The 21,382-nt window shown below is 39.8% G+C and overlaps 1 protein-coding gene across 5 annotated transcripts in view; it reads left to right on the top strand.

The window, feature by feature from the left end:
- The first annotated feature begins 23 nt into the window (after positions 1 to 23).
- The window catches only part of ORC3 (origin recognition complex subunit 3), a 36,939-nt gene continuing 15,580 nt past the window's right edge, over positions 24 to 21,382 (top strand). For 2 of the 5 annotated variants that reach the window (NM_001389284.2, NM_001398029.1), the window contains exons 1-12: positions 24 to 142; positions 2,540 to 2,594; positions 5,069 to 5,166; positions 8,448 to 8,592; positions 9,915 to 10,019; positions 10,516 to 10,670; positions 11,992 to 12,125; positions 13,858 to 14,017; positions 14,835 to 14,948; positions 16,673 to 16,806; positions 17,266 to 17,329; positions 21,007 to 21,123. In NM_001389284.2, coding sequence (NP_001376213.2) covers positions 119 to 142; positions 2,540 to 2,594; positions 5,069 to 5,166; positions 8,448 to 8,592; positions 9,915 to 10,019; positions 10,516 to 10,670; positions 11,992 to 12,125; positions 13,858 to 14,017; positions 14,835 to 14,948; positions 16,673 to 16,806; positions 17,266 to 17,329; positions 21,007 to 21,123 — 1,305 coding nt within the window. In that variant the 5' untranslated portion in view covers positions 24 to 118. Of the gene's footprint in view, positions 143 to 2,539; positions 2,595 to 4,274; positions 4,449 to 5,068; positions 5,167 to 8,447; positions 8,593 to 9,914; positions 10,020 to 10,515; positions 10,671 to 11,991; positions 12,126 to 13,857; positions 14,018 to 14,834; positions 14,949 to 16,672; positions 16,807 to 17,265; positions 17,330 to 21,006; positions 21,124 to 21,382 lie in introns of all 5 variants that reach the window. The other 3 variants (XM_040697170.2, XM_040697172.2, NM_001031082.3) reach the window with 2 other exon arrangements.

Here is a 21,382-nt window from a genome sequence, read left to right as displayed (position 1 = left end):
AAAGGCGGGCGCTGCGTTCCCTCACTGCGCGTGCGCCGAGGGTCAGCGCCGGGTGCTGCCGCCCCTCCTCCTGGCGCCGTCCGTCCGTCCATCTGTCCGTTAGCGCGGGGCTGGCGAGATGAGCACGCGCTCCCTCTCCAAGGTGAGGGTGGGAGAAATGACGTTGTTTTCCCGCCGGCCGCACTCCGACGGCGGAGGGGAACGCACGGGCGGAGGGCGGCTGAGGGGAGCCGGGCTGCGGCGCTGCGGTCTCGGCTCTGGTACTTCCTGTGGTGGTGGGGCGGTGATCGCGTAGCGCCTTTCTCTCGTGTTTCCCGCTGAGCTGCGATGTGCAGCGGGAGCCTTCAGTGTGGAAGTCACCGTGCAGTCACCAAGCTCGTATTTAACCCAGAGCAAGTGGATTTCCCTTTCAAACCAGCTGTTGCTTTTACGTATATGAGTAGTGAAGGGTCCTTGCATTGTGTCCTATGTCTTCCGTGTAGCACTTGGCCATCTTGCATACTGGCCTCTGCTATGCTGAGTGGTGTTTGGAAATACAACACTTGTAAAGCATTCAATGGACAGCATTTATATTGCATTTGACTTAAGCACAGAGGAGGACAACATAAATGATCCAAGGGTTGGAACATCTCCCCGTGAGGACAGGCTGAGAGAGCTGGGGTGTTCAGTCTGGAGAAAAGAAGGCTCTAGGGACATCTGAGAGTGGCCTTCCAGTATCTAAAGGGAGGCTATGAGAAAGAAGGGGACAGACCCTTTAGCAGGATCTGTGGTGGTAGAACAAGAGGGGGTGGTTTCAAACTAAAAGAAGGAAGATTTAGATTGGACATAAGGAAGAAGTTTTTTACAATGAGAATGATGAGGCACTGGAACAGGTTGCCTAGAGGTGTGGATGCCCTATGCATGGAGACATTCAAGGCTAAGCCAGATTCAGAGCAACCTGGTTTAGCTGTGGATGTCCCTGTTCCTTGCAGGGTAGTTGGACTAGATGGCCTTAAGGACTCCTTCCAACTCAGGCAGTTCTATGATTCCTAAGGCTGTTTTTCAGAGGCCATTATAGGTATCAGTGTTAGAGTTCATATTTGGATCAGAGCAGAAATAACATGTCCAAAGTCACCCAAAAGATTAGCATCTGTGAGCAATATTGAACATCACTCTGGAGCTTTATTTTTACTTGATCATTCTTTTACCATTGGCTGAACCATCTCTGGTTGAGTTCAGTAGTCTTTGTTTATGCAGGTGTCTCTGTTGGGAAATAAATGATTGGATCAGTCTGTAGACTTTGAACATTTGTGGTTTTTCTTCACTCTTGTTCTAGCACAATGACCTCACAGTGAGAGCTGGGGAATGAGGAGAGACCTCATTGTGGCCTTCTACTACTTGGGAGCTTATAATGGGAGGTGTCTCTATAACAGTGGAGTTGGAACTGGATAATCTTAAAGGTCCCTTCTAACCCGAACCGTTCTATGATTTCATGATAACAAGTAGACACCAATTTTTTACACAGTTTGATAGTGATAAGACAAGGGGGAATGGTTTTAAACTAAAAGAGAGGGGATTTAGGTTAGGTATTAGGAAGAAATAGTTGGGTGGATTTTGGCTGGATGTAAGGAAAAAGTCTTACTGTGAGGGTGATGAGGCACTGGAACAGGTTACCCAGAGATGTGGTGGATGCCCCATCCCTAGAGACTTTCAAGGCAAGGCTGGTTCAGGCTCAGGACCTGGGCAACCTGATCTAGCTGTGGCGTCCCTGCTCATTGCAGGGGAGTTGGACTAGACAACCTTTAAAGGTCCTGTCCAACTTTAAGGATTCTATAATTCTAAGAAATTCTTTACTCAGAGGGTAGTGAGATACCAGCACAGCTGCCTGGAGAAGCTGTGGATGCCCCATCCCTGGAGGCATTCAAGACCAGGTTGGATGGGGCTCTGGGCGGCCTGAGCTGGTGGGTGATGACCCTGCCCATGGCAGGGGCTTGGAACTGAGTGGGCTTTAAGGTCCCTTCTAACCCAAGCCATTCTGTGATTCTATGGTTGTGTGATCTTTTCTGAGTTGGGATGAACTTGGCCTCTGTAGATAAGGGGTATAATTGGCTTCTGTAGTGATTGCTTTATTCTGGATCACCTCTATTCATCCCAGCCTCTTGCTTTATTTTATTTTTAACTGAACCTTTAATGGGAAAACTCCATTGATGTGTCTCTGGGGAATCATTTCATCTTATTTTTAAGCCTACTGAATGAAAGTGCATGGCAAGTTCAAGGATTCCTCTCTTGCTGATCTACTTGATGGATGAGCAGAAGAACATAATTGAAAGGTGAACAAGTTCCTCACAGAGATGCTGGGATACTGCTTCCACTGCTTTTCCATCTTGAAACAGGAAAATAAAGCACAACAAACAAATTGGTATCCATCAGATGTTGGCAAGTTCATTTCTAGTTGTTGGTTTAGTGGAGCACTAAGGTTAGCAGGGAGCAAAGCAGCCTCAGGAGTCACAATCAGATTGATGCTGATCTTGAAGTTTTTATTTTTCTTACTGTTCTCCAGGGCTGCTTTGTTTTCAAACCAAGTCCCAAGAAGAGAAAGGTGTCTCGAACAACAGGTTAGTACGCCTTGGTATGTGTTGCTGTGCTTTGAGGAGGTTAATCCTGGAAGCTTCAGTCCTGATTGAAGCTGTGTGAATGGCTCCTTGATGTCAGCATTGGTGAAAATTCATTTCTTCAGAAGTACCCAAGCAAGTAGTTGATTAATGTAATTTTTTTTCATCTTCAGCCACCAAGATTGTATAGTATATATACTATATAGTATATATATTATTTCTTTTCCTCAGTAACCTAAGGCAAAAGCCATGTGTGAACATCCCATGTACTTGTGTATATTTTTCTCCAACCCAGAATGTGTTTATATAAAGTCTGTTGTCACTTGAGGAAGACTGAATGGGGTTGAGTCTTACTGGAACCATAAATAAGTTGCTGTTGGAGAATGGCTCAGGGAAATTACTGTTCTTATTCCCAGATTCAAAGCTTTTTGATCTTTCCTGGCAGCACCAGAGCTGTCAAGAAGTGTGACAATTTGTGTATTTAAAAAAAAGAAAGAAAGAAATGGAAGGGAAGGGAAAGTAGTATGGCCAGACTTCTGGAAATCACCACAGGTTCATTTATTACCAGAAGGACTTAAAACAACACCTGCTTCAGAATTGATCCCAAGTTATTTTTAATGTGAGGGTTGGCACATCTGTGCCTCATGGAATGAGAGGTAGGAGAATATAATCCGGTCTCTCATTCCAAGTCATTGCGAGGTGAATGCACTAACAACCCAGACCTATGCACTTAAACCACACTGGAATTTTATGATTTACTGAATATGATGTTTCTGTTTTTGCAAGATTTGTAATGCTTGGGTAAATCCTCCTAAACGTGTTCCAGTTAGCACATACTTTGTCACCAAAAAATGTATTTGACTGAACTACTCCTGAAAGAGAAGCAGAAGTGAGCTGCTTTGCCCACTAACAGCTGCTGATGAGAACACATAACTTAGCTGTGCGTGTGATCAATTTGGAAACCTAAACTTGTAAAATGTGAAGTTTCAGTTGTGGCTGATGATACTCTTTGACCTTGCAAAGACCTTCTGTACGTGTTTGCACCTATAATTTGAGTTTTGGTAGCACAGAAAGAATATTATGCTTTGGTATAATAACAAAAACACGGTGGCTAGATTCTCTTCAAAACAGTAAGGCTTCTGTGATCAAAGTGTGTTATGTATTGAAGTGATTTTTCTTAGGGATGTAAACGAGATGTTAGTTTAGGGGAGGCAAGGAAAATGGAGGATTAGGGATCAATCTCATTCATCATTTATGGGATTGGGCTTTTAATGATTTGGAAGATTGGATGTGCTCATCACATGGTTCTTTACAGATCAGACCACAGCTGGTGCTCTGCTGAATGATGGGAAATGGACCTTATAAAACTTTATCTACATGAGTTTAGACAAAAGCTTACCTTTTACTATGAGGCAGTATTAAAGATAATAGACTGCTTACTTTACCTTCAGTCTTTGTGTTCTTCCAAGTAGTGCTAGAGAAGCCTTAAAGGCTGCATTAAAGCTTGCTTAATGTATGCTGGGAGTGGGACGGGCCCTATTTATTTCTTTCATTTTTAAGGGAAACGTAGACTGTGTGAAGGTGGTAGGGGGGAAAAAAATCACCAAGAGGGATGGCACTCAATTTTACTAGTTTCTATTCAAACTCAGATTGTATTTTTGGCTCTGCTTTTCTTGTTGGCAGCTGGTGGAGAGTTTCTGTACTCAGATTTGTGAAGCAGAGGTGCACCTGGGAAGCCAGATGCATTCCAAAAATGTGCCAAGACACCACAAAGGATCTGATTTCTGAAGGCTTGAAGGCGTTCTAGATCAATCTCGGACATTTTGCTTCTCCTTTCCATAAGCAGCACATACAGAAGTGAGAGGCAGTTTGGAGATGAGGCCTGGTTTGAGCTAAAAGGTTTTGTTGGCATAGTTATGTTAGTTAAGGTTATGTATTAAAAATAATAATAAAAATCTGTATTTCATGGAACCTAATAGTTCTTTCCCAGTATACTTCGTTGTCTTCTGGAAATTGGTATTAACTGCATTATCCTGAGAGAGCAGAAAGGATCTTTGATGTATTCCTGCAAGCCTTTGTGCTTCGTATCTGACTGTAATAGTGATGGAAGGTTGAATATTTAAAGAGGGAAGCTGACCCATAAAATTTCCTGAAACGGGGGAAAGACTTGTTTTATTTAATTATTTTGTAAAATAACAATAACAGCTTTTTGCCCTACTTCAGCCTTTAGCTATATGGGACTTGAGGGGGAAGTCAGCTCTTCTACTTTTGCCTCTGTGGTTGGGCAGTATGTTCAACAAGATACGAGCAGTTAGTTAATTGGCTAAGATAACCGGCTAAGCTCCCTTACATGGTTATATATTTTTATGTATTTATATGTAAAAAGATGTTCTTGCTTCAGTTGAGTGCTTTGTTTTCTTCTCAGCAAAGAGTGTTTTGCTTTAATAATCTTGTCTGTGCTTGTGTTTACTTTCTAGCTTACTATTTCAGAGAAGGAAGCAGTGATTTGGAGGACAGTGAGCTACGGTTTGCTACTTGCCAGTCATTACAGAAACAGGTCAAATCAGAAACAGAGGTGAGTCTTGCACCTAATTCAAAAGCTGCATTTTGCATTTATAACAGTTCTGCTTACTTCTTTGTTTATTTATTTATTTATTTATTTATTACATGCTTAAATAAGCAGTTTATTAAAGCAATAAAAGAGCCAGAAATATTGACCCAGGATATAATAAATATAGAAAATCCATCAATTACACGTTACCTCTGATCATAGCACTACGTGCTTTTGAGGCTTCAAGCTGCTGCTTCTAAGTTTCTGTTTTTACTAATTGAACTTCTTATTAATTCCTGGCATAATTTTGTTGGGTTTTTTTTCCTACCTGCAATTCAGTCGTGTGCTTGCCAGCCCCGTAGGGATTTTAAGCTCCTTGTGTCCTGAGTGTTACAGAGCCCAACAGCTCAAGATTCACAATGGATTTGTGTGAATATAACTGCATGGGTGTCAAATACTGAATGACATAGCTGTACACTTAGTCTGTTAAATTAGTATGGACCGTGTCAGTAGGTTTGTCTGGTGGGGATGGGAGTTAATTTCATACTGAATTGTGGCCTCCTAATTGTGTGTTAGATGGCATGCTGTTGTGTCTGAATAGCCAGCTGGCTTGTATTATAGTATTAATAATTGCTTCTGTACAGCAGGGATTTCCTCCTCTATTTGATGTCAAGGATTCTGGGCAAGTATTCCATATTCCTATGCCTACTATTGGGCACTGAACATTGAGGGTTTTTTTTCCCAAAGTTCGTTTTGGGATATCCAGTAGTAGCCAGCTGGATGAAGCTTACAATTTAGACCCTTAGGCTAAACTCATAAATTCCTCTAGTTCTCTCCCTGCTATTCCGCAATCCACCTCGCTTTGACTAGTCAACGCCCTTTTCAAACCATAACTAACCAGAGTGTGCAGAGCAGTGCACAACGTCACAGTGCTGATTAAAGAGCATACATAGAGGCTTTTGGAGGTGTATTTGATATCTACCTGCCGTCTGCTTTGGCTTGACAGGGTAGCCACCAGCACTAGCAAAAGGAAAGTGCCTTGTCAGTTGCACAGTGGGATTACAGGAAAGACAACATGCTGTAGCCCCTTCTGGAAGACCTTTTCTTATGTCTTCTTTGTTTGGCACACTGTTGTCAAGGGTTTTAAAACAATGCTGCTTGTTAGCAAACAGTGGCTGCAGGGTTTTCAGGTCGATGAGGGTTTTTTTCCTAGTGCTCTACAAGGGTTTGCTCCAGAATGGCTGTCATTGTAAAAAGCCTCTCTTATCTATATAGAAGCACAGAGCCATTGCCATCTGGAAAATCATGATTATTTCTTGTCCTAAGTCTCCTACCATTGTTCTCTATGATGGACTGTCATAAATACTCTCTTCTGTTCTTTCTCCTCCTGGTAGAAGACACTTGATCCTACGCTGACAAATTGATGTAGGCCTTGCCTTAGTTTGATTAACCAAAGGGCAGATTGCCTGCAGTTATTTTTGCTGCTATACATAGAATTTTATTCACCAAGCTTCTGGGGTCTCTGTAATGTTTCCTACTGAGTTCTGAATTACTGTCCTTTTATCCCACTCTTGGAAAACTTGGAGGCGATAATTGTCTCTACATAGATAATTGTGATAATTCAGTTTGGAAGGTGTTTAGTGTGAGCTGCTGCTCTACGTAGCATCACTTGTGAAGTCAGACCAGGTAGCTGAGAGCTTTACCTTTTTTAAAACCAGAGATTTTATTTCTTCAGTAACTCTGGTGTAGTAAACCTGACCCGTGGTAGAATTTTGGACTGCTGGGGATTCTGATAGTGTGCTATGAGAGGCTAGCAGGGAATTCACCAAAGTTTTTTTTGCCAGGATACTGCTACCTGATGATTTGTTGGCAGGCTCTGTGCTTGCGCTGGTGTTTTTCCAGTTCTCTGGTTTCTAATGGAGGTATTGAATACTGAAGAGGATTTGATCTCCAAGTACTTTGCTGAGGAACACTCAACCTTTGTGTGTCTATCATAAACAGGGCTGCAGAGGTAGCATTTCGTGCTGACATCCTTTCAGGCTTCTCATATCATGGAAAGCTGGTAAAAGCACTGTACTCCTTTTTGGATTTGTGGAATGTGTGATTTTGACCTCTTTTGTTCCAGTGTTGCAGGATGTCTTGGTTTTAACCACTGATTTCAACAGTGTCTTGCAAATGTTGTTATACATCAAGGGCTTTCAGAAACATTCACTTCTTTAAAGGTGACAAATTTCAGGTGTGCTTCAAGGATCCACGTTAGAAACACCAATCCCAAGTGCAGGGCTGTAACATGGTAATTTTAGAACTGTAACGTGCAAATAATGGTTTTCAGGCTCTGGTTGTTAGTACTGTAATAGTGATTGAACTTCCAGTTCAATTTTTCATCTTTTCAAATTTCCCAGAGTAAGCAGTGTCATGCAAGTAAATAAGCTGGTTGCCTGAGATGCAGAGCAAACTAATATACTTTGTGGAAATTGCCAGAACAGTGCAAATAACAAAGTTATTTTGCCCCCCCCCCCCCCCCCCCAAAAAAGGCCCTGATGGATTTAAGAAAGCTGTGTAAATACATAGTCCTATGACAGTCTGAATTCTTCACAGTGTGCAGGGGAAGAAATAATAGAAACTGTAACCATGCAACGTGAGGACTCAGAAACTTTTTAGACTGGCTCAGTGAAAACCCGTGCAGTAATGATCAGAGGCTCATGGCGTGTTGGGTATGGAAGGTGATGCTCTGAGGATTGTTGTGGGATCTGTAATAACATAGGAACTAGCGTGATGCTGTTATAAAGCTGATGGCATAAACTCATCTTTTTAAAATGTCATGCTGCAATTTCCCCTCAGTTACCATACAGTTTATCTGGTATGAGCTCAGGCAGACAGTCAATATCAAAAAGGTCAGAATATTTTTGAATAAGTAGAGGATGAAAAGGTTTTTGTGTACTCTCTCACCAGCTTATCAGCCCTTTACAAGGAGTGCACCAGGAACTCTTGTCTGTAGTTGAAATGGAGCTCAGGTTTTGAGCAGGCATCATGTGCAGCATCCTGGAGATGTGGTCTTGCCTCTCCCGGTAGCTTCCTCAGCAATGCTGCTTGTGCCAACCTTTGTGACTTCATTTAAAATCAAGTTCACAGCTATGTGTGTCACTTCTTGCACCTTACAGCTCTAAGAAGAAAACCCCTAGTGCTACTCCAGATATAACCCTGGAGTTTTCGGGAGCAAACTGATACAGGAAAAGGGTAGGAAAACGAGGATATTCTGGTGTTTCCACATTTGTTTAGATGAAATTCTTTTTTTCTCCTCACAGCAAATAGAAGAAGAATTGAATGAACAGTTATTTGATAACCTAGTGAGTTTTTTGAGGCGGTCTCATTCTGCATTCCAAGAGAAGAAAACAGAATGGACGTGTCGGACGAAGTCCAGAGAAATCCCTACTGCGGCTCTTGTCTTGGGTAACTTCTTAAAGATACATTCTGTTATGTCCATCTGTACTCTTACAGAGGCTTGAAATTGATACAGAGATCAAAGAGAATTGTTTCACATATTTACAGCAATCGGTGCAGGCCAAGTCAGCTTCAGAAATGTTAACGGAAGAGATTGTGCTGGGAGTAGGAAGCAAGAGTTGACCTGTTTCCATTTTGTCTGTATGCTTAGTACCTTAGTGCAATAAATTTGCTCCTTCCTTAGGGGTTCATCTTAGGCAACCAGTAGTCATTTGGGTTGTTTTTCTTGATGCAGCAGAGATGCTTTGATTCTATTCCCATATCTGGCACTAATTTCCTTGGTGGTTTCTATGACTAATCCCTATGGCATGGAATTATACAGCTTCTGTATTTCTGATATATGTTAATGGGTTGACTCTTGCAGAGCATCATTACATGTAAGAAAGCAGCATCTTTATCTTGGAAAAGGAGCAGAGGATGAGAAAAATAGCTGAAGGCCTTACTAACAAAGTTAGTGCAGTTCTGAAGTCTTTTTTTTTCCCCCTTTCAACTAGTTGTAACTGTAAACCTGAACCTAGTTCAGGGCAACAAGATTATGTTTTCACTGGTTCATAAACCTGTGCTGCAGATGTATCGTGTCAACACTAACAAAGAGTGGAAGGTTAGTCTGCTTTTGGTTGTAGTAGAAAGTGAGAAGTTCATGCTCTGAATATTTCTGTGTAAAAGAAGCTATGATTTGCCCTCTGAAGACTCCCCTTTCTCCCCCCCTTTTCCTCATTCCCCCTTTCCTTTCTTTTTAGACTAAGGATGTTAACAAAGGCAGTAAATGTTGAGTAGGTCATAATTAATTCAGACTGTAGTTCATAAAAACTCACAGTAATTTCCCTCCTTGCCTAAGTCCCATGCAGATTCAGGTCTCGGGGGTCTGCACTGCTGCTCTCCTAGGGAAAGTGAATTTCATCTTTTTATCTGTGGGATTAGTTGCCTGTGGATGTCTTTGAGGTTATGAGTGACAGGGAAGTTAGGAAACCAATCCTATTCCTTGCAGGTTTGCACTCTTGAGAAATCTTTCATAAAGAGTAAGGAAAAATTCTCCATGAGGCGTCTTTACAGTGATTCCCTGTTCCTTTCAACTGACTGGTATTAATATGTATGTTCAGTCTTGTGCTGTTTTTTCGTCGGTCCTCATAGATGAAGTGATGCTTTTCATTCCTTCCTTGAATATTTGTGTTATCTCCTGTTTTTTTTAATCTGCGGCTCAGTTTATCATTCAGTCGCCATGGTCACAAGTCACAGGAAATATACACTTACTTAAATCATCTTTCTTTTAGGTGTGAACGTTACAGATCACGACTTCACCTTTAGAAGTCTCTCAGAAGTCCTTCAGAATAATGTTACTCCCTACATAGCATTGCTGGAAGCCAAAGATTGCCCAGGTAAATTCTGCAATAGCTTTGCTTCTTCATCTGAATAATCTATCAATTAACTAGTAATTCTAGTTTTTGTCCCCAGATGTAAGAATATTGAGATGGAGAGATCTTGAACACCTTCAAAAGATTTGTTCAATCCCACGATAATACAACAGGAATTCCTACTGTGTTTTAAGATGTGTCTAGTTCTGTTTCAGACAGTGAAGATGGAAATGCTGCTTAGTTGTAGCATGAATGTTGAGAGCATGCTGCTTAGTGTATTGCGTGGTAATAGTGTAGGTTGGCTTTCCTCTGAGCAGTTGATGTATGTATGCATTCCACTTTCAAATGCTTACACTCACATTATTGCAGCACACATCTTGATGTGAATTATTGCTATCTAGGTAGAAAAGTGAAAAATAAGAAGTTGGGGAAGTTCCTTAGAGTATGAGTTAAAGAAATACTGAGGATGTAGGCCACTAACCAAATGTTTGCATCGTATTTCTAAAAATGTGTTGTGAAGGCATAAAAAATCTGATGCAGAAGCTGTTGGGACAGCTGATGAACTGCTGTATAGATGTGGACTCATCAGAAGAGGAGGACTATGAACACGTTTCCCGTAGTAGAGTACGTTGTTCAATGACTACTCTTATCAACTGGTATGAGAGTGCAACAAAGGTAAGATTTTTTTTGTATCGCTGGTTTACAAAAACATCTGACCTTTATATTCTTTAAGAGAAGGAAATGGAATACCTCAAATTTATATGCAGTAGTGAAAAAATGCGGAAGGTAAACTTTTTCATCTAATGCTAAGAAACAGCTGAGACTGAGGAGATTCAAGTATAAATCTGTAACATATGTAACAGATGCAGAGTTCATTGCTGATGAGGCATGAATGTCAGAATTCTGGAAAAAAGTAGGTACACTGCTATGTTACAATATGTTTACTTGGGAACCAGAAGCTTAAAATGCAATATCAACTTCATGCTAGGTGCTTTACTCCCAGGAGTGCTGGGATGTTTATTAAAATATAAGTTCAAGAGAGAACAGCCCTCTAGGGGAAAGGCACCGCACTGCCTGATGTGGCACTGTGTCGTCTGCAACCCAAACTACAAGGAAAAGCAGTGACAAAATAACTTTCTAAATGTTTTTTTATCCTTATGTTTAATAAAGCTATTTGTGTTTTATTCAAGCTTCTTTTTCTGTCTTGAATGAAAGCTAGAAGTGATTTTTATGAGCAGCATGTTAAGTAGAAGTTTAATGAGTGAACATTCTTTTAATTGCTGTGTAAATATATAGAGAATGGGCAGCTTCCATGTCCCCGGCTAAAATATTCCACAGTCTCAGCAGAGCATTACTGATTCTGTCCCACTGAGTTGTCTTTGTCTTTGATGGCATATAGAATCATAGAATAGCTCAGGTTGGAAAAGACCTTAAAGGTCATCGAGTGCAACCACGACCTAACCATACTACCCTAACTCTAACAACCCTCTGCTAAATCGTGTCCCTGAGCACCACATCCAGATGGTTTTTAAGACATTCAGAGGTAGTGACTCAGCCACCTCCCTGGGGAGCCTATTCCAGTGCTTAACAACCCTTTCTGCAAAGAAGTGTTGCCTGATATCCAACCTAAACCTCCCCTGGCACAACTTGAGGCCATTTCCCCTCGTCCTGTCACCAGTGAGAAGAGACCAACCCCGCTCTCGCTGTAAGCGCCTTTCAAATATTGGAAGAGAGCAATAAGGTCTCCCCTCAACCTCCTCTTCCCCAGACTAAACAGCTCCAGTTCCAGTTCTCTTTCGTTTGTATATTCTTTGCCTTTCCTGCTATGCCAAACAGAAGGAAATAAAATTGGATTTCTAGATGCTTCTAATAAATACTGTTGTGGCAAAAAAGTCAGTTGTGTCACTTTGGAACATTATATTACTGTAGATGGGGGATTCAGTCTTTTTTATTTGATTGCCTTCTGTTTATTAATGTACAACCAATGACTTTAAAGAGAACAGATTCTGAGACTCCAGGCAAAAAAAGAACGTCTTCCAGACACTGGCAGTCTCCTCCAGTTGTTGTTATCTTCAAAGACATGGAAAGTTTCACCACAAAAGTACTTCAGGACTTTGTAGTTATCAGCAGGTAATGTCACTTGGAGTTTTGTTCTTCCACTCCATTACTTGTTTTCTATTTGCAACTGATTAGAAGTGTAAAAATGAGGGAACGTTACCAGCGGGGAGTTGGAGCAGATATTGATGCTGCTTATTTGCAGCAGTGATTGAGCAGTGAGTGACGGACTACTTCAGATGCATCTGTGCTTCTGTCCTTCCTTAGTGCTGTCTTCCTTAAAATCATCTCCAGCACTGCAGTAATTAGCCCGACTGTTCTCCAAAAAGAGCACCCTGGCTGAAAGTGCAGTTGTAGCAGGATCGGTGCCACAGTTGTAGAGTTAATGCAGTTACAGCATGCACGTCTGATGTCACCTCTAAATAAGGCTAGGCAATTTCACTTGCTGTGAGGCCCGCAACAAAATTGTTTTCTACTTCAAATCTGGCAGATGGGTTCTCTGGGGAGCATTTCAAGAAGTAAAATCAGAAATCACAATTATGTCGAAATAATTGGCTGTAAGGCGGGGGGAAATGAGATTTTAATTGTTTCTTAAGTATCGTGCTCTATTTTGCTTTTTGTGGCAAGGATAAATACCTCATTATGAGCATGTGGAGTGCAGACGAAGTGAAGTTTATGTCTGTCACAGCCTACTAGTTGTATGTACATGTTTAAAGTAGACCATGTTTCAGAAAATTTCAGAGGATTCAGCTGTTTTTATGACTAGGAGTTGGCTTGATTAAAGCAGAAGAGGGATAAAATGAAAGCTGGGAAGAGTTGCATAATACTTTTAAAAAGATCTTTGGGTTGATTGTGGAACTCAGATTTATTCTCACCATTTGTCTGAAATGTGGCAGTTGAACTATTAAGATGAAGTGGGTAAAGAAGAGATTCTTCTGCTTTGTTAATCACGGGATTAAATTTCTCTGTTGAAATTCTTTTCGATTATGAACAGTGGGCAGTAATATGTAAAGTTTTGTTTTTGTGTTTAGATTTATAGCAAGGAGGTAATTGTGGGGGTGTCAGCTGAAACACTAAGGTTAATAAGTGGCTGTGGTAAAAGACAATTAAAAAAATGAATAAATTGTCAAATTTAACCTGGAAGTGATTTAAGATAGCAGCATTTGTGTTCCTTTGAAACTCCAATTTAAACAAAAAAGGGAATATAATGATAAAATAACACTGAAAATATTGCATTTTGTATAAATAGTTCCCAATGAATACAGCTTTCAGTCCTGGCTAATGGTATATACTAAAAAAACCAAAAACATCTGAAGAGGAAAATTGAAATTGGAGAAGTTGAAATTCTTTTTCAAGTGCAATGAGAACATGGAACTTCAGAGGAATTTCAAATGTATTGCTCCGTTATTAAGTACTGTAAAATTTGTAGGTGTTCTTGAGGCTGATGGCTGTTCAAAGTCTCTTCTCGTTTTTCTTTATTTCTTTGGAAAAAAAAAATTGAGTGCTAACATTCAGTTCTCTGAATGGGTCCCTGCAGTACTGTAACTGAAAAGGTGCTTTTTATGCTGCTACCTGAAATATGAATCCTAAAATATAATTGAATTTGTTTTCTGTTTCAGGTCTATAGTAGCTTCCTTTTGTGTTTTTTCTCCTTTTACTGTGCATCAAAACTACTGTTTTTTTTTTCTTTATTGCAGCTCAGTCATATGAGGTCAATGCTGTGGTAGGAACATAATGTGTTTATTTCATGACTTTCTGTAATGTGACTGTTAAGTTATTGTTGTTTTTTGTCCCCTCCTTCCCATAGTCAGCATATTGGTGAATTTCCTCTTGTACTGATTTTTGGAATCGCTACATCTCCAATGATTATCCACAGCTTACTTCCTCACTCTGTTTCCTCTCTGCTGTGCATAGAGCTTTTCCAGTCCCTTTCCTGTAAGGACCACCTGTCTACTATAATTGACAAGGTAATTCCTTTCCTGAATAGGAAAAGTGTATGTACTCAAGCACGGTGTACACGTGCAGCCTTTAAATACAAGTTTGTCTGAAGCTTTTGAAATGAAATCTGTTCCTGAGAGATGTGAATTTTGGATATCTCTATCCATAACTGCAGGGTAGATTATTAGCACTGAGAGCTTCCTGCCTGCATTGAGACACACCTGCTTTCATCTTTGATTTAAACTGGCATCTGTGCATGCTTGCTTGGGCTATTACTTTGACCTTCCCACCTCTTTAAAGAAGAGTAGTGCTTTGATCTGAGTTTCACTTTGCTTAGAAAAGGATAGCCTTAAAAACAGAAAAATTCAGTTCAGCTTGAATTCTGTGGTCTGTAAAAAGTTAGCAGAGTTATCCAAGTGATCAATTCAAATAAGCACTCTGCTTATGTGATTTTTCCATGTACTCCTTTGTGCAGGATTTCTAAAGTTGCTGCTTCACGTGCTGAAAGTAGTGGTATCCCCAGTTGTTACAGCAATCTGTTTTCCATTGTTTGTAATTTAAAAAATAATACAAAAATCTTGTTAAGCTAAAACTAACTGAAACATTGCACGTTAATTAGTACAAGGAACTTAGAAAGATGTGGTAAAATAATAAAGTGAAAGACAGTCTTTACATGGGTGTTTGTCCTTGCATATATGTTTTTAGAAGTTGGCAGTGTATTCAGAATTTCATTTAGTCAAATGCTAATGCATGCTGAGAGTTGTATTGAATTGTGAATATAAATTATGCTGAGTTGAATTCAGGAAAGAATTTTTATGCCTGCGTTTTCCTTCTTGTCCCCTTCAGATACTTTTAACAACCCAGTTTCCACTTAAACTGAGTGAGAAAGTTCTGCAGGTTCTCATCAACATATTCCTCTACCATGATTTTTCTGTCCAGAATTTTATCAAAGGATTTCAGGTAGGCGATGGTAATGGGAACTCACATTATGGGCGGTGAAAACGAAGTGTGATTCATTCATGATTATTAGACACTGAAAGACATTTCTGGTTCCTATTCTTTCTGTCACTGATGTGGATGAAAAAATTCCCTTTGAAAACAGCTTGGTTCTGTGAACAGGTGGGTGTTTCTCTGCCAAAGTTTTAAAGAAAAGCTTCCAGGATTGGGTGTAAGCAAGCATTTAAAAGACAGCTCATTCTGCCACAAGAAGTTGTATTTAAAAGATATGCTTAGTGTGACCTGCCATAGTGGGTAGAAACACCTCTCTTTTGCTGTAGTTTAAGTTGTAGCTTCGAACACCCTTGGCACTGCTCTCCAGCTGGGTATCAAGTTGCTGCTTTGATCCTCTTGGGATGGATTTGTCATGGTGTGAGTCAGCTACAGCAGCGTCTCTTCCTCTCTCCATGCTAGAAGTCCTTCTGGAGTAATTTCTGCATTCACGCTTAGGTTTTCAGATAAATAGGAGCTATAGGGTCACTTGCTTTTTGCCTCAGAGTAGGTGATGCTTGTGATCAGCTGCACACCAATTCAGGACATTTACCCTCTCAGGAGACAAAGTGGAAGACTTGGTAAAGTTTATTAAAATAATAATAATCGTTTAAAATTACACAGGCTATGTTTTTTTTGGCTTGTCTTTGTATATAGATGTATTTCCACGTCTGAGTCTCAATGTAGCTTTTATTCCTTGTGGGCTTTTCTGAGACCTCTGGATTTTGTTTCTTTTTGCTGGGTGCCACGGATGGACTTGCCAGTAAAACTTGATATTTTCAAGTCATATGCATTTAGAGTGTCCAGGCTTCTTTGATTTTTAAGATCCAGCTTCTCTTATTTGAAAGAGTTGCCAGGATTTAAGGATTCCCCGTTGGCCTGATGTGGAAATACAAACCCTAGTCTTCAGAGTATGGCTGCATCCTTGTGCATTAAAGTACTCAAGAAAATATCAAGGAAGCAATTTCAGATCAGATTTCCTAACTGATGTTCACAAGGGATCACCATGGTCCCAGTTATGTCTAGGAGTAAGGCTAACGTAACGTAACGAGACAGGAAGTGTCTCTTTCCTTTGATGGTTTTTGCTTTAAATATTTTTAGTGAGGTTTTCTGCCTGTTTGCCTATTTTTAAGACTACATGTGATCAACACATGCTGTTAAGGCCCTGGTACTAGGAATATTTAAGACAGCTAAAATTAGTGACAAAGAATTTGTATTTGTGCATAGTAAGAACTTAGCGGTGTATTTTTGTGCACGTGAAACAGAAATTGAAATAAGGATGTGGTAAGTTTACTTGTATACTGTAGTTGATTTACATATCTTAATATATACACGTTTGTGAACATTGGAGCTGAATATGTAACCTAAAGAATGCAGTGATTTGCATAAATGAATAGAAAGTATTTGACAATCTATAGTTATGGTTATGTAAGAGGGGAAACGATGAGATACTGAATTTGAGTAGCAGATAAAGCAAAGAAAGTAGTTATACGACTGCATTTAAAGCTCTGTAATCAGTGTAGGACAGTGATGTGACTTGTGGAATGTTTACGAACGGTAATGATTTTTTTTTAAAAGGAATGCCATTACTGCCACTGTACTGTATGCACTGTAGTGATAAGAAAGCCTTGAAGGGTAGACATAGCAGGAAGGATGAATTTTGTTGAATCATCACTGGTTCTTGCTTTCTTTTTCAGCTCTGTATTGTGGAACACTTCCATTCCAATCCTCTTAGTGTACTGTGTTGCCAGCTGGAAGAAGCAAAGAGGAGAGTAAATTCTTTATCACATAATCAGTGTGAAAATGTTCGAAGACTGCCCTCTTTTAGAAGGTAAGAGGTGAAATAAATTTTTGGACAGTCTTATGTTTAGTCATTGAGAACGATGAAAAGAATCTGTGAAGTGTGAAAACCGTGGGCTATGGGTGAATATGTTTGTGTAAAGAAAGAAATCTATCAAAAGGAGGATGGTGCTCAGTAATTTCAGGAACCCTTAGTTTTCTGGTGTAGAGTACAGCTTCTGTGGTTTGTATTCTGCTTTTTCCTCTTGTCCTTGATACAGCTATTACCACAAGCAACCATAAATCACTCTTCGGCTTGTTAAGCCGACATGGAACATAATCTCTGGGGTTTTCTTGTGGCCTTTCAACTTGCTGGATCTGACTGTCCCTTTTTGAATCTTTTCAAGTAAATCCTTACAGCAGCATAAATGCTTTAAATTTTCTAACCTTATAACTTTTTAAGCTCAATCTACATTGTAATTTTTGTGTTCCTGTTTCTCCTTCCCATCAGGTATGTGGAAAGTCAAGTCTCAGAGAAACAGATTGCACTGCTGACAGTGGACAGTTCCTTAAAGGTAAAATTTTAAGACTGTCTTTGGATAGCACAAATTATTTTCCAAATATACTGACTTAAGTGGAAGATAATAAATTACATGACTAAGATGTATGGTTCCTATAACATCTTTCATACAGTACATACTCTGCTTCACATCCAGTGGTGGAGAATTAGGATCCGTGGATCAAAGTTCCAAATGTCTGGGTTTGCCAGGTACTTTTATACAAAGCTGCACAGCTTTTCTTGCATCAGCTTTTAGCTACGTATAGAAATAAAACGGCCTAGAAAGAAGGTTACAAGGCTTATTTATGGTCTTATCTTATAATGCTTACTCAGACTGAGTTTCTTGGAAAGTCAGTGAAGTGTTTAAAGAATGAGTAACTAATCTTGAAGGTTATTTCTTAAGCTTTTAATCCTCCGTACCCTCTGAGCAGTCTCTGATTGCACCCAGTAGGGCAGACCAAGTCCTAAGGTACATGTTCACACTAGATATTGTGCAGGATGAAAATCTTAATTTGTGTTGCGTGTTTATCTAAAAGTTTGTCAAGTGGTTGAGGTAAAGCTGCCATTGTGAGCATTTTAAGAGTTCATCATCCTCAAAAAGAAAGATTTGTTGGTAATTGTTATCAGCTGAATCACTCCCAGTACATGCATCATTCAGGATAAAGCGTTTCTCTCAACTTCACCTGTAGTGTAGCAGCTTGTCGGGCAAATGTTATGACCAAGGACAAAGCTATTCATATATCTTAGCAGGTCTTCCTGGTCTGTAAGGACTTCTCAAATACGAAGAATGTTCGGAGAATCATAATATCACAAGGTTGGAAAGGACCTGCAAGATTATCTAGTCCAACCATCCTCCTATCGCCATTACTACCACAAGCTACTAAACCATATCTCTCAGCACCTCATCCAGACACCTCTTAAACACCACCAGGGACAGCGACTCCAATACCTCCCTGGGCAGGCCATTCCAGTGCTTGGCCACTCTCTGAGAGAAAAAGTTTTTCTTTGTCTAATTTAAGTCTCCCCTGGCTCAACTTGTGGCCATTTCCTCAGATCCTATTTGTTGCCTGAGACAAGAGGTCGACCTTCTCCTCATCCCAGCCTCCCTTCAGGAAGTTACAGAATGTGATGAGGTATCCCCTGAGCCTCCTTTTCTCTAGGAGAGAAGACTGTTGTTGTTAATGTTTGGAAGAGAGCAGGCAAATTTGTGAGTGCAATGCAATTCTAGTAGACAAGGCTAGAGATGATTTATGTGCGATTTTCTGATCTATGGTTTTCAGTGTCAAAAATAGCTTCAGCAACTGCTGCTCCCTTGCTGTTTATTCACACCTCAGCAGATGTGCCAGCACAGCAGCTTGCATGGTTGCGGTATAAATGTAATCAGAGAAACAATCCAACTTAAATAACCTGACCAAAACCAAAAACCCATGGAGTTTTTCTGCTGGCTTGTTTCTGCAGAATAATTTCCCCAACCTGTTCTCTCTGCAGGTGCATAAATGCTTCTGTTAAAACAGCAGGAAGGAAGGAAGGAGTGGGAATGAGCGGCAGTGACTGCGTCTTTGTTTAAACACCACTTAATGGGCTGCTGCTTTAAAAGTTGAATATTCATCAGAATGTTTTATAAGTACAATACACTCCTTATTTCATAAGCCTATCCCTCCCCTGGAAATCTGGGAAAGAAACAGCCAGAACTCTTGTGTCTGTGTGCATATGATGCTTCTGATAAACCTTACCATAAGGCACTAGTTTTGATCTCTGCAATAGCAGTAGGACTACAATTGCATTGCCAAGCTGGCAGCGTTATCTGCTTGGGGAGAAAACGCCCCACTTTAGCATTAATGAGCTGCTATTTCTTCTGTATGCCTTGTATGACCAACAGTACCATTCCAAACTTGGGAAATACTTTTAAGGACATTGTGGTAGTAGTACTTCTTAAAAATTTACTGTTCACTTTCAGGACCAGGTATACTTGCTGTTCAAACTTACCAGCTAAATTTGCAGAGTTCTTTCTCAGCTGCTATTTGGCATCTGTGTTGGTCCTTTTTTAAATTATTTTTTAACTATGGGAGGAGTTCAACCTATTTAGAATAATCAGGATTTAAATTCATTTTCTCTTCAGTTTTACATCCTAATTGATTATGACTTTGTCTGAAAGTTTTTTTGACAAATTTCGTTTGAAATTATGTAAGTGGCTTGATCTGTGTTTATTGAAATAATGTTGCATCATCTTCTAATCATGTTTTCAATCTCTGCTAAAAGAGAAAGGAGAGAAACAGATTATGCCTTCCCACTCTGTTATTTGGCAAAATACGTACTGCATTTCCATTTACATAACTGCATCAGTCTTGATCTGAGAAACCTGATAGGAGAAATACAGATGCTAGAATGCTCTCGGTTTTGGGGAGTAAGATTGATATAGCAACATTAAACAGAACCTGCTTTCTTCTCTCAGTTTTTGTGGTGATGGTAACTCTTTTTTAATGATGATTCTTAGCATTGAAATACAAACGTAGCAGCATCTGTCTTAGGGTCTTGGAAGTCATTTTAGCAATTGTTAAACTAGTGACATTTAAATTTTAATTGATAAGTCCACGAGGAGAAATGTCTTAATGGTTTTTATCATCTCGAACCTTTTCTTAACTTCATAAAACTCTCTGCAACACCAAGTCGTTGTTGATTTCAGCCTGCAGTCTGATACTTGCTTCTTCCACATATTAGTTTTATATGCCTTATATTAGTTTTATACCTTATATTGCCTGCAGAGAAGGATTCTTTTTTTTTTTTTTTTTTAATCTTTGATACTCTTTAGCTTAACTTCAGAGCACTTCAGTTGTTTGTTTTGTTTCGTTTATTTATTCTTTTTTCTATTTGGAGTAGCTCTCTCTGAGCTGAGTGAAAGGGCAGTAAAAATGTAGAAAATTCTGATATCCTCTTTTGATCTTTGACTACAACCAGGGGAGAGAAGATCTTCTCATTCGTAAACTTAATTGTAGTGAGCCTAAAATGCTTAAATACAGCCAGCAGAAATTTCTAGTGGGATTTTCCAGAAGTATTACAGATTCTTCCATGGGGAGACAGCAATGATGAGGTGCAAACTGGTAAATTCAATAGCAGCAGTTCCTTATTTCTTTCTCGTGATGCGTGGTGTTTTGTTTGCTTGTTTTTTCCTGTTTCTGAAAATCTGAATCCATAAATAGACAAGTTGAACTAAAAGCACATAGAAGCAGCAACTTGAGAATACTTTTGATCTGATCCTTTTATGTATATCTCATTAATAAAAGCAGGACCCACCCATAATGCAAGAGAGAGATTTTTAAAAGCACTTGTGATAAAAAGTAAAGCAATTAATGAAGACTTGAAATATAGCTATGTAATTTCTCAGTACCTATTACATGTATTGCCTTGGTTTTAGGAGATATCACAACACTTACATATTGTTGCAAATGATACTTATGCTAATTAATAACAACTCTCCAGTGAGATGGAAGAAAAAGGTTTAAAATACACCGTGTGATTGCAGTGAACTGTTGAAATGAATCATTTGTACATAGTGGTCTTAAGGAAAAGTGGGGATTTAAATCACAGCACACCAGAGCATCAAAACCTCAGAGTCACGGTTAAGAACTTAGGGAAGGTTTTAAACAAACTAATGTCAGAATGACTTCTAATTGTTTCATTATCCTGCCACTGTAGGAAGCAGTGCAGAAGCTGTTGGAGGACTTGAACGTTTACCATGAGAATTATTTTCCCATTCTGAGGTGTCTTCATGTTTTCACATCTTCTCTTCCGAAGTATCCTTTGGGCAAGCAGGTGAAGTACTCTTACTCTGTTTCGATGAGACATATTTTGTCACTTCCCAGTGTGACATCTGAATTAGTATTTATTCTTTTTATTTACTGTCCTGCTGTTTTGCCCCCTACTTCTCCAATGGAGACAGATGCTTTCTTGCCATGGGAAGAGAGGAACAGCGTGTGGTTTCTCTGCTGGCAGGGACGATAGCTCGTCAGTCAGCAGGAATGTGTTTGTAGAAGGAGGCAAATGTACAGATCAGCAAGTGAATTGGCAAGTT

Source organism: Gallus gallus, chromosome 3 (genome assembly GCF_016699485.2).
Source record: "Gallus gallus isolate bGalGal1 chromosome 3, bGalGal1.mat.broiler.GRCg7b, whole genome shotgun sequence".
In the NCBI taxonomy this organism is placed as follows: Eukaryota; Metazoa; Chordata; class Aves; order Galliformes; family Phasianidae; genus Gallus; species Gallus gallus.
This window is presented reverse-complemented; position numbering and strand designations above follow the sequence as displayed.